General features: G+C 50.2%; 1 protein-coding gene across 3 annotated transcripts; it reads left to right on the top strand.

The window, feature by feature from the left end:
* The first annotated feature begins 882 nt into the window (after positions 1–882).
* Positions 883–11,019, top strand: LOC146753613 (rho GTPase-activating protein 32-like). Of its 3 annotated transcripts, none has more exons than XM_085530645.1 (18): positions 883–1,048; positions 3,159–3,254; positions 4,034–4,144; positions 4,589–4,695; positions 5,733–5,805; positions 5,932–6,003; positions 6,350–6,472; positions 6,585–6,662; positions 6,847–6,928; positions 7,199–7,342; positions 7,416–7,518; positions 7,679–7,811; positions 8,308–8,390; positions 8,498–8,605; positions 8,871–9,010; positions 9,489–9,681; positions 10,043–10,188; positions 10,510–11,019. In XM_085530645.1, the coding sequence occupies exons 6-18, from the start codon at positions 5,950–5,952 to the stop codon at positions 10,929–10,931; spliced, it is 1,809 nt and encodes a 602-aa protein (XP_085386771.1). In that variant the 5' UTR covers positions 883–1,048; positions 3,159–3,254; positions 4,034–4,144; positions 4,589–4,695; positions 5,733–5,805; positions 5,932–5,949; the 3' UTR covers positions 10,932–11,019. The 3 variants fall into 3 exon arrangements, with proteins under 3 accessions (XP_085386771.1, XP_085386772.1, XP_085386773.1); XM_085530646.1 differs by having other exon boundaries at positions 4,066–4,144; XM_085530647.1 differs by lacking the exons at positions 883–1,048; positions 3,159–3,254; positions 4,034–4,144; positions 4,589–4,695 and adding an exon at positions 5,153–5,361.
* Positions 11,020–11,070: the final 51 nt, after the last annotated feature.

Below are 11,070 nucleotides of genomic sequence, written 5' to 3' on the forward strand. Positions count from 1 at the left end.
TCACACAGCTCCAGGAGATGGGGACAAAGCTGAGGCCACACCGAAATCCCAAACGGGAATGCTCCAACCCCCAGGAAAAGCTGGGGGAGCCGAACGTTTGGACAGTGGCAGTCTGCATATATATATACATATACTATATGTATAAGTATACTATATACATAATACTATATATTATGTACTATATAAAATAATATAAATGATATATATATATGCGAAGTTTCGGATGATGGCGTGGATACCACCGTGCCTCCAGGGCTTCGTGATCTCCTGCTGGATACCGATGACGAAGAGTGACCAGGCTGCAAAAAAGACATTTCTTCATAGTTCCAATTAATGTCTTATGTTTTGTTCAGACTCACTAAATGATGCATTTCAGGGTACATCACATGGGAATATAAGAAGACTATTCAGAGCAGGAGCTGCAGAGCAAGATGAACGGCATGAGAAGGTAACGCCGGGAACCAAGGACACAGCTTTTGTGTCACTCAGCCACCTGTGGCAGAGGACAGGATATCTGTAGGTATGGGAAATCATCCCATCACTTAGTGCCTTACAAGGAGCTGAGAAGCTTTTCTTGCTCAAGTCCTGCTTCCAAGCTTAACCACCTACAATGAAGTAGTTGTCAGTTTTCTGGTGTCCTTCAATTCCGTGTCCGCATTTTCCCAAAAGCAAAAGAATTTGGAGGTAACCAGCTGCAGTGAAGTGAGCGATTTCAGTGCCTATTTCTGATGGTGGCAATGAGTTCAGAGGTCACACTTAACTGACGGTGCCTGTTTCCATTCTGACAAAGGCTGTAGTTGCAGCTGACTTCCCGAGGCTGCCATACGTGGTGGTGACGCAGCCTTGGGCTTGTGCGTTTGCATGACTCCCACCTTTCCTTTCTGTGTCTTGCAGGTCAGCTGGTGCTGGAAGCGGCCGGTATCTGAGTAGGAATGAAGGTGAGTGCAGGAGCAGCTGCTGAGGGGAGGAAGGAAGTCCATGCTAATGAGCTCTGAAGCATCTGTGGGTCCGGTACCAGAGGAGGCAGCAGTGATGAGAAGGGCACGTGGTGAGTGCGTGGACAGGGTGGCACAAACGCGTGCGTTTGCTGAGGAGTTGGGTTGCACACAGGTGCAGACAAACGAATATTTGTGGAAGGTGTAGGCACATACGTGTTTCCAGGGATGGTTTGCACACGTCTATGAATGCAAAGGAGGGCATACAATGCAGTGCGTGGACGTGGGTGTGCAATGCAGGGAGGGTGGCGCGTGGGTGTGCGTGTGCACATGGATAGGGGAAGGCTGGGGTTACAGGTTGACCTGTGCTGAGGTAAGTGGGGGCTCACAGTGTTGCTCAGTGGTAGATTTGTTCACAGTGAGTGCTAACAGGAAACTCGCACACCCTTTTTGTTTCAGCTGTGCCAGTGCTGTGATCCCTTGCTACAAGGATAGGGTTTTGGACGGATGGTGTGCATGCTGAGCTCCCATCTCTTGCAGGAATCAAGTGTAGAGCAAAAGGGATGTTTGGGCCAGGTGACTGTAAGAAGGCTGGCTGCTTTGGATGGTGGCAGCTGATGGAAACAGGTGCTCTGGGGACCGTTCAGCTTTTAACAGAAGTCAGGGGTCCTGCAGCAAGAACGACTAGGTTCTCGAATTGCTTCAAACTTGCACTCTGATTACGTCTGTCCTGCCGTGCCATCTCTGCTTCTCTGTGATGAAAGCATTTTCATGACCACGTGTTGGGCCTGTTTGCTTGTAGAAGGAGGAATGTTAGGTGCAGTTTTCACCAAGAACTTCTGCTAGGATTTCTGTGTATTTTGAATCATGAATGTTAGCACAGTGAGGTGAAGGAGGGCCCTGGAAGCAAGTTTGGTGCTATTGAAGCAGTGTGCGATGAGCAGGTGGGAGGTAACACGTGCTGGCAGATGTGGAAACTACTTTGGGATTGAGGTGTGGAGGAAAGGAAAGGCGATGAAGGAGCTGATGGCAAGGAGTTTCCTGGGGAGGCTCGGTGCTTGCTTGGGGATGGATCTGATCAACTTCTTGTGTGCTGGTGTCCTGCTGGGCTTTGGAGAGCAGTCTTCATTCCAGGGTCTGTCTGGTTAACTCATGCTAACGGCATGAGTTTCAATAGGGCCAAGAGTCGGGTCCTGCATTTTGGTCACAACAACCCCAGGCAACCCTGCAGGCTTGGTGAGGTGTGGCTGGAAAGCTCCCAGATGGAAAGGGACCTTGGTGTGCTGATGGACAGTCGGCTGAATATGAGCCAGCAGTGTGCCCAGGTGGCCAAGAGGGCCAATGGCATCTTGTCTTGTATCAGGAATGGTGTGGTGAGCAGGACTAGGGAAGTCATCCTGCCCCTGTACTCGGCATTGATGAGGCCTCACCTCGAGTACTGTGTTCAGTTTTGGGGACCTGAGGAAAGGAAAGACATGGAGTTACTGGAGCAGGTCCAGAGAAGGACAACAAGGCTCATGAAAAACTTGGAGAATCAGCCCTATGAGGAGAGGCTGAGGAAGCTGGGGCTGTTTAGTCTGGGGAAGAGGCTGAGGGGAGACCTTATCGCCCTCTTCCAGTACGTGAAAGGTTCTTACAGTGAGAGTGGGGCAGGTCTCTTCTCACTAGTGACAAGTGAGAGGACAAGGGGAAATGGCCTCAAGTTGCAGCAGGGCAAGTTTAGGTTGGATATTAGGAAGCACTTCTTTACAAAAAGGGTAGTTAGGTACTGGAATAGGCTCCCCAGGGAGGTGGTTGAATCGCCATCCCTGGTTGTGTTTAAGAGCCGTTTGGATGTGGTACTCAGGGATATGATTTAGTGTAGGGTATTTACAGTTAGGTCACTGGTTAGGCTGCGGTTGGACTTGATGATCTTCAAGGTATTTTCCAACCTGGGCAATTCTATGATTCTATGGTAGGACCGGGGCTTGGACCAGGCCAGGGTGAATCCAGTGACAGGAGTCCAATGGATTTGAGACCTGACTTGAAGCCTGTGGGCATCACCCAGGACTTGAGATGAGAGGATGAGGCGTAGGAACAAGAACCTCTTTGGTCCGTATTAGCTCCTGCCGTTCCTTTTTTTTTGGTTAGGGATCAATGTTGGTTTGTCTGTGTAAAGAACAGATACATTTTGCAGCCTGGGAATGAATTCATCCTCACCTGCTGATTGATGCTCTTCTCTAGATGGAGCTGCAGTGGAAATGGACACTTGTGGTCCGATGTCCGATCCCCTCCCTCATGCTCCGATCATCCGAATTAGCAAGACCTGGCTGACGGTTGGTGAGTTGGCTTTTGTTGGCTTGGAGAAACGTCTTCCAGTTGCACCTCACATTATATCTGTTGTATTGAGCTCTCGATCTCCAGCCCAAACTGGATCTATGTATGAACACAGAAGGAGTAGTTTAGATCTATGTTTACCTTGACTGGAAATGCAGTGCCAAGAGCTGCACACTGCTGTCACAGCTCTGAGATTATGGAAAAGGTATCTGGTGGGTGAGCGCTTTGCTGGGTGAGCATCCCCCTGCTGAAGAGCAGGCAGCTGTTGTGTTTGTAGACAGAATCATCCGTGGGGATTGGAGGCGTTTCCAGCCTTCCAGCTCTTGGCTGTTGCTGAGAGAGTAGAGCTTCCTGCCCAGAGAGAAGGAGCAGCAGAAGGGATCCCATGAGAGCAGCCTTAGAAGCCTTTCAGACAAAGCAGGTGGATCAGGCTGTGGCCTGTGCCTGTGGTTTGCAGTGAAGCCAGCAGGCTTTGCCCCAAGCAGAATGAGCTGTGGGTGCAGCATCCAGCAGTGCAAGTGGCCAACAGCTGGAGACAGCATCACCTTGAGCAGCACTCTTGAGGGAAATGCTGAGTGTGAAGGAAGGCCACGAAGAAGAGAGTAGCTTGTGGCTGTGTTCCCGGGGTAAGGTTTTCCTTCCTGAGCTGTTACCTCTCAGGTGCTGTGTGAGTCTTCTGCAGTGTGCCTACAGCTGTGCGATGTGCTCTGCAGGAAGCGCTGATGTTGCACATGCAGCCCTGTCTTTCATGTCTCATGTCCAGTTCCACATTTTGTTTGAAGCACCATCTTAGAGGCAGCCTTGATTTCTGCAGCCCCGAGCTTTGTGCCACGAGAGCTCTCCTGCTTCTCGCTGTGATGTGAGACCAAATGGAAGGCCCTGCAGAAGTCTGGGTAGGTGATGTCAGTTGCTGTTGATTTCCCAACCCATGCTGGGAAAAGCAGGGAATGGGACTGGGGGACATCCCGGTGGTGGGATCCTGCCTCATCAGAACTGAATGGCTGTTCTGATCCATGTATTTTAACCTGAGTGAATCTGACAGTAATGAGAAAGGGGAGGGACCTGTGGGAAGAAAATGTATGTGCCGCAGTTTGTGGTGCAAGGTGTTCTAGGAGCTGCTGGTAACAGTGCCCAGAAAGCTTGCTTTTTGACGGGGAGATAATTAACTAGGTTATTTTAATGAATCTATTTTCTTTCTCTTCATCATTCATACTACCTCTCAAAAAACTGTCTGTGGATTCTCAAGTAGTATTTCTTGCTAAAGAGAATTCATGTGCATCCTTCCTATTCGTCTGCTCAAATTATCTTGCAATCATCTCTGTCTGTGTTTCTTTTAGACCCTGTGATGGAGCAGAGAGGAACACAGACTTGGGTGGATCTTCATTCAGGAGCAGGGACACGTCATGCTCATCTGAGGTGTCTGGCTGACAGCAAGAGCAGAGAGGTAAGTTTCATAGGGTCGCGTGCCCATTTTATTTTATTTTTAATTCATGATGCATAGAGGCGTTCCCCAGACAAAGTGAGCATTTCTCAACTGGACTTTCTGGAAATGAGCTAGGCAGTGAAAATGGGTTTGAAGCATTCCTAAGAGCCCCGCAAGAGAATGCTGAGAGTTAATCTGGCACCCTCCTTTGGAAACGTCCGTTGTCTGTCAGCTCTTCAGCTGTGCCCTAACACCTCCCATTGCGCTGCCACACCAGGATAGAATTCCAAGCCCACACTGAGTCCTGGAATGTTGTGGTGCCGTGTTGGAATCAGATGTGACCACGTGGTCTTGGCTCCCCGCCTTGTGGGGGGTCATGGTGGACCAGGCTGTTGGCCGTTGGTGATGTCATAAGCGGCTGGAATGAGGGGAGGAGCGGTGCGTTCTGTGTTCCTTTGTGGGTGAGCTAGTGGTTGGAGTGGTTGGTTGTCTTCTTGGTCTTGTGCCTTTAGTGCCGTTAGTTAGTTAGTTCTGTTTGTTAGTTAGTTCTGTTTGTTAGTTAGTGACTTTAGTTAGTTAGTGCCATTAGTTAGTTAGTGTTGTTAGTTAGTTAGTGTTGTTAGTTAGTTAGTTAGTTAGTTCCTTTAGTGTTTTTTTCTTCACACCATCGTGTGCAGCAGCTTGTAGGTAAGTTGAGCTGGCGTGGGATGGATGGGTGGGCAGTGAGGTGTTGAGAACTGCTGGCTGTCGGAGCTCACAGCACCATATTGCTTACTCTGGACCATCAGACGTAATTTTCCCCGGTACACACGTTCCAAAGGGGGTATCAGTAAAGTTGGCACCTGTCCCGTGCTTCTTCCATTGTCTTTGCTCAGTAGTGGAAGCATTGTAAAGTTGCTGGGTGGACAGGCATCACGTAGCCTGAGACTCAGCATGTCTTGCAGCAAGTGGATGGGACAGTTGTGCTGTGTGTGTTATTCCATGACTGTCTTAGCCCTGCTCACTGACCTGCTCTTTCTCTCTCCTCTCCTCGCCCTCCGCCCACTGCCTCGGTGCAGCTTTTGCTCTCATATCATCTGAGCAAAGCGACAAGGAACTGCTGCAGAGAGCTTGAGGTGATCTCACTGCCAGGTACGTGCCATGTTTTTTCCCCTGCATGGTTTTGCCGCATGGTATGTGAATGTAGTTCTGAAGAATTCTGTCCATACTGTGCTGTGTGAATAGAGAAAACAGAAGTGTGTTTCTGCTCTGTTCCAGCTGTTCACACTTGCTGTGATGGGTGCTGCGTGCAGTGGGATCAGCCGTGAGCCTCAGTTGGTGGCGACGGAGGTACAGTATGAAGCTCTGGCTGGTCTTTGTTCCCTGTGTTGAGCCATTAGAAGGAGCTGCAGATGTACTCTCCTGCAGGAAAGATTGGGCCAAAAAAGGCCTGGCCAACTGTCTGCGCCAGTGCCATTGCTGATTAGTCTGGGTAGAGAGAGATGCATCTTTGCATGGCCTGGCAATGCACGCCAGGAAGAAAAATAACTGTGATGAGACGTGCAGCTCCTTCTGAAGTGCACCTGATAAGGACGGAGCACATTTGCTGCAGCTTTCTCTGCAGATGTGCTCCTCACCTTGAAATTCTCCTGGTTTGTCCTCAGCCCCTGACCATGGCCTGTTCTCTGTTTTGCAGGCTGATAACATGCGGAAGCCGCAGCTGGAGCGTGTGGTGTCATCTTTGAACGTTCCAGCGATTGCGGCGGCCCATGTTATTAAGACCTACGTCGCCCAGGGGCCGGGTGAGCTCTCCCTTGAGGTAAGCAGTTACAGGCGTTCCTTGTTGTCATGCATAGAAGAAGGCAGTCGTTTGAGATCTGTTTTCCTACCAGATTTGCTGAATGTGGGATTGACGTTTCAATCTCTTGCAGGTTGGAGATCTGGTGTGCATTATTGACATGCCACCAAAGGAGCTGAGCCCCTTTTGGAGAGGCAAGCGTGGCTTTGAGGTAGGCACACGTTTTTGAGCAGAGAGCACAACTTGAGTAGAGTCAGGAATCTCAGGTTGGAGCTGCTCTGCCTGCACAGGATGGCTTCTGGATGAAAACGGTTGCCCTGTGTTGGTGTCAGAGGACCTTCCCTTTGGCTCTGTGTTTGGTCTAATGCCCACCTGTCTTTTTGTTCTTATTACAGGTTGGGCTTTTCCCTGGTGAGTGCATTGAACTCATCAGTGGAAAAGTTCCCGATTCCCTCCTCAACTCATTGCCAGAGCCAGGTACGTATGTTACATTTGATAATTCGGGTTAGTAAAATGGGATCAAAATGTGAGTTTCAGGGGATTTGTTAATACCCAAGTTCAGCAAGCTTAGCAAGAGGACTGCATTAAGCTCCTTGGGCACCTCCAGGGATAGGGAAAATCTGTTCTTGCGTGTCCTTGTTGGGAATTCTCTTCCCATTGTTACATGCTTTGTCAAATGCATTATGTTTGGCCTTGTCCAACCGAGCCAAGCCTGAAATGAACTGGTTTCTTTGTTTTGTTGTGCAGTGCCAAGGAGACGGGGCAAGCTCATCCCCTTCCTTCGTTCCCTGGTGAAGGCCCGCCCCAGGAGAGCGACGGAGCCGGAGCCAGAGAAGGAAGGGGTGTTTGGTTGTGACCTGGGGGAGCACCTTCTCCGCACTGGCCGTGATGGTAAGGAACAGCCCATTCCTGAGATCTTCCTTCGTTGGGCAAGTTGAGCTAACCGCTGGCTCTTGTTCTGTAGTCCCCCAGGTCCTGCAGAGCTGTGCTCAATTCATTGAGCATCATGGCGTGGTGCGGGGGATATACCGCCTGTCTGGAGTCAAGTCCAAGATCCAGCGACTACGGTAAGAGTGCTGCGACTGACACAGCTGTCAGTAGGGGCACGTGCCATGCTGCGGGTGTTCAGAGGATCCCCTTCCTTTTCTTGACTCTATTTTGTGTGGCTGTGGACTTGTTTTCGTCTTTCTCAAAGCCCTCTGCCCAATTCTGTGTCCTTCTCTGCAGCCATGAATTCGATACGGAGCAGGTTCCCGAGCTCAGCGTCCAGGACATTCACAGCGTGAGCTCCCTGTGCAAGATGTATTTCAGGGAGCTCCCAAACCCGCTGCTGACCGAGGAGCTGTATGACAAGTTCCTGGTAAGCACTGGGGAATGTCTTGGAAATGACACATACCTGTTCCCTGGGCGTCCTGGCTAGTGGTTGCAGCAGTGCCCCAGCTCTGAGGTCTTCTTCCTGTTAGCCCCATGAGGCATGTCTTTGTCATATCCTGCCTCTCACTGATGGCACTTGTGGTGGTGCCAGGAGGTGCTTATTTAAGCTATTCACAATGCTTGTGAGAATTCCCTTTCCTATGCTGTTCCCCAGCTATTGCTAGAATGGGGTTATTAGCATTTTGGAGAAAAAATCCCTGCTGCGAGTAGCTGCACTATGTAATCAGGCAGTAAAGCCCCCCAGATCTTGCAATGCTTGGCCTTGGTGGCACAGGCTGCGTGCTGCTGTGTTCCCCTGATACCTCTTGGAAGGCATCGAGTCTGCCTCAGTGCTGACCACTAGCGCACTGTCCCATGGTTCACAAACCTGTGGCAGCTATCTATGCTGATTGGTGTCTGAATCCCTTCCTGCCTTTTTCCAGGACGCTGCCGGTGCTGCAGAAGAGGAGGAGCGGGTGCAGAGAATGAAGGACGCCATCCAGCAGCTGCCCGCTCCTCACTACAGGTCAGTGCTGCACTAGGTCTGCTGAGCTGGATGAAGTTATGTTTGTTTTGTGCACTGCAGCACAGCTTGCTTTTTGGTGGTGAACATCTGCCTCTCTTGTTTTCCAGGACCCTGGCGTACCTAATGAGACACCTGGCGTCTCTTGCAGGGAAGTGCTCCGACACCAGCATGGACGCTAACAACTTAGCTATTGTGTGGGCTCCAAACCTCTTAAGGTAAACTTCTTTTTCTGTTTCAACACGATGCTTAGTTCTGCTCTCCTCCTACCCCAGGGACACAATTTCTAGATGACAGTTTCTACTCACTTGTTTAGCTGGGACTGCTGTGTCCCTGATCATCCAGGAGAATTTCGTCAGTGGCATCGCTGTTTGCCCACTGCGGAAGTCTCCAGAGCCCAGTTTGACAGTTTTTGGCTACAGAAATTCAGACTTGGAGAAATGATCTTGGGGAAATAACTTGTAAGATCTGCCTTTTCTTCAGATCCCAGCAGAGCCCATCTGCCTGCTCCAATAGTGAAGCTGCCTGCATGGAGCTGCAGACACAGACAGATGTTGTGGAATTCATAATCAGTCACACAGATGTCATCTTCTGCTCCGAAACCACATCAGCCGTGGGAGAGGGTGAGCGTCTTCCTCCATTAGCTTGATCTGACACTTTGATCCAATCCAGAGCTTCTCCAAAACCTTTGAAAATGGTTTTGCTGTCGAGGAGACAGCAGGCTTCTGGGCTTAGATTAGCATATGGTGCCCTGTTGCTGGGTCCTTAGTGTGTCCAAACCCAAACCTTACATGGAGAAAACTGTCACTGCTGTTAAGATATTTTGCAAGCAGCTGAAGCTTGATTGAATTGTGGCAGCAAAGCTTTCTGAGATCCCTGCCCCCTAGTTTTTCTAGGCTTTTTGTTTGCCTGTTTCAGTATAGTGAGCTGCTCTTAATTATGACTGTGTCCTTTGCCACGAGCATACCTCTGAGCACACTGTTAGTTTGAGCTCCTCTTCTTTGAGTGGTTCGGATATGGAAGTCTTAGAGAAATGCAGAACTGGGATGGCTGTGCTGCTGCTTTCTGATCCTCCGTCTTACCTGTGTTTTTCCCTTGCAGGGCACAGTTCTCTGGCCGGGCCCAAGTCTGTGTCTCCTGCTACAAAGCTGCTCACGCTGCAGGAGGCACAGGCTCAGAGAAGCGGCCAGAGCAGCTCTCCCACTGCTACGTGGAGCAGCGAGATCGAAGTGGAGGAAGGCCCCGCAGCTGTACCTGGGGCCTTCCACACTGTCATTGATTTTCCATCTAAGAGGTAAAGAGGACTTCCCTTTCCAGACCGTATCTTCATTGGTTGGGTGGGTTTTATTGGTTTAATATTTGTCCATTATATATATATGAGCCTGCCAGCTCCTGTCCTGTCCAGCTGTGTAGCCTTTACTCACATGCTCTGTATCTTGATTGACATGGTTGAGAAGAATGTAGCCAGCAGGACTTGAGGGCTGAGCTGTAGGAATGGAAGCATCCTCTGCTGTTTGAAACAGAGTGTGTTTCTAAGCTGTGTTTCAGCAGAAAGCAGGCAGTGCTGGCAATGGGCAACTATTGGCAAGGGCTCAGTGCAGCTCTTCCCTCACCCTGCACCGCGACTGACAGCATGCTCTGTTTTCTCTCTCCAGACCAAGTTCTCCCAGTAAGAGGGCAGAGTCACCAGCTTGCAGTTGGTGTTCGTGCTTCTGCCTGCACAGACCATTCCATATGGCCGAACACCAACTGCAGAGCAGTGCCAGTGCGCCCTCTGAAGCAGAAGTCGTGGTCTTGGCAGGTAAGGGTGCAAATCCAGCTTTCAAAACACTGCTTGTCAGCAACACTGGTAGAATTCTTGCTTTCAGTGGGCTTGTACCTCCTTGTGGAGTTCAGGCCCGTGCCTGACATCTTCAGTTGACCCCTGTCTTTCCCAAATGAGTCTCTTGTCAACACAAGAGCTGGACCTGCACGAGGATCACTTTCAAGACAGTGACACTGTTGCTAGAAGCATATTTGCTTCTGCCCACCACCACTAAAAAATGCCAAATGTCAAGAACCTGTTTCATGATTCATCTTCTGAACATTCAACACTAACCACTGTGCATCTACTCGTTCCTAGGAGACTATAGCCCTTGTGGAACTGAAGGACGCAGCTCATATGATGATGCCGCATCCTGTGCTTCCATCAATATAGAGCTCATGGGAAGCACAGGATGCGGCACTTCAAGTGACAGCCTATCATATGACAGCAGTGACGAAGAAAGAAATGTCATCATCGTTGAAGCTCTCATTCACCCCATCCCTGATGAACCTGCTGACCTGAGCCTGCCAGACACCTCAGGCACCAGCCTGGACTGTGACCCAGAGCCTTTCCAGGAAAGCCCAGCGAAAGCACAGCCCGAGTGGCCCGACAGCAGCACAACCATGCAGGCTCAGGTCAGCTTTACAGAGGAGAAGCCAAACATCTTGGAGGGGCAGGTAGAATCAGGCCAAGAGGCCCAGGCTCCGGGCAACAGCACGACTTCTGAGCCACTCTCGTGAGACAACAGTGGATGAGTCCCGTCGTTCCGCCAAGCTTCACACCCCCTCCTTTCTCCTACTGAATAAAGGCACGCTCGTGCTCAATCGTGCCATGACTGCATTCTGAGTTTTCATTTGCAGAGTTTGGGATGAGTGTAAG

The sequence above is a fragment of the Coturnix japonica genome, chromosome Z (genome assembly GCF_054131305.1).
Source record: "Coturnix japonica strain WE chromosome Z, WE-NBRP24, whole genome shotgun sequence".
Lineage (NCBI taxonomy): Eukaryota > Metazoa > Chordata > Aves > Galliformes > Phasianidae > Coturnix > Coturnix japonica.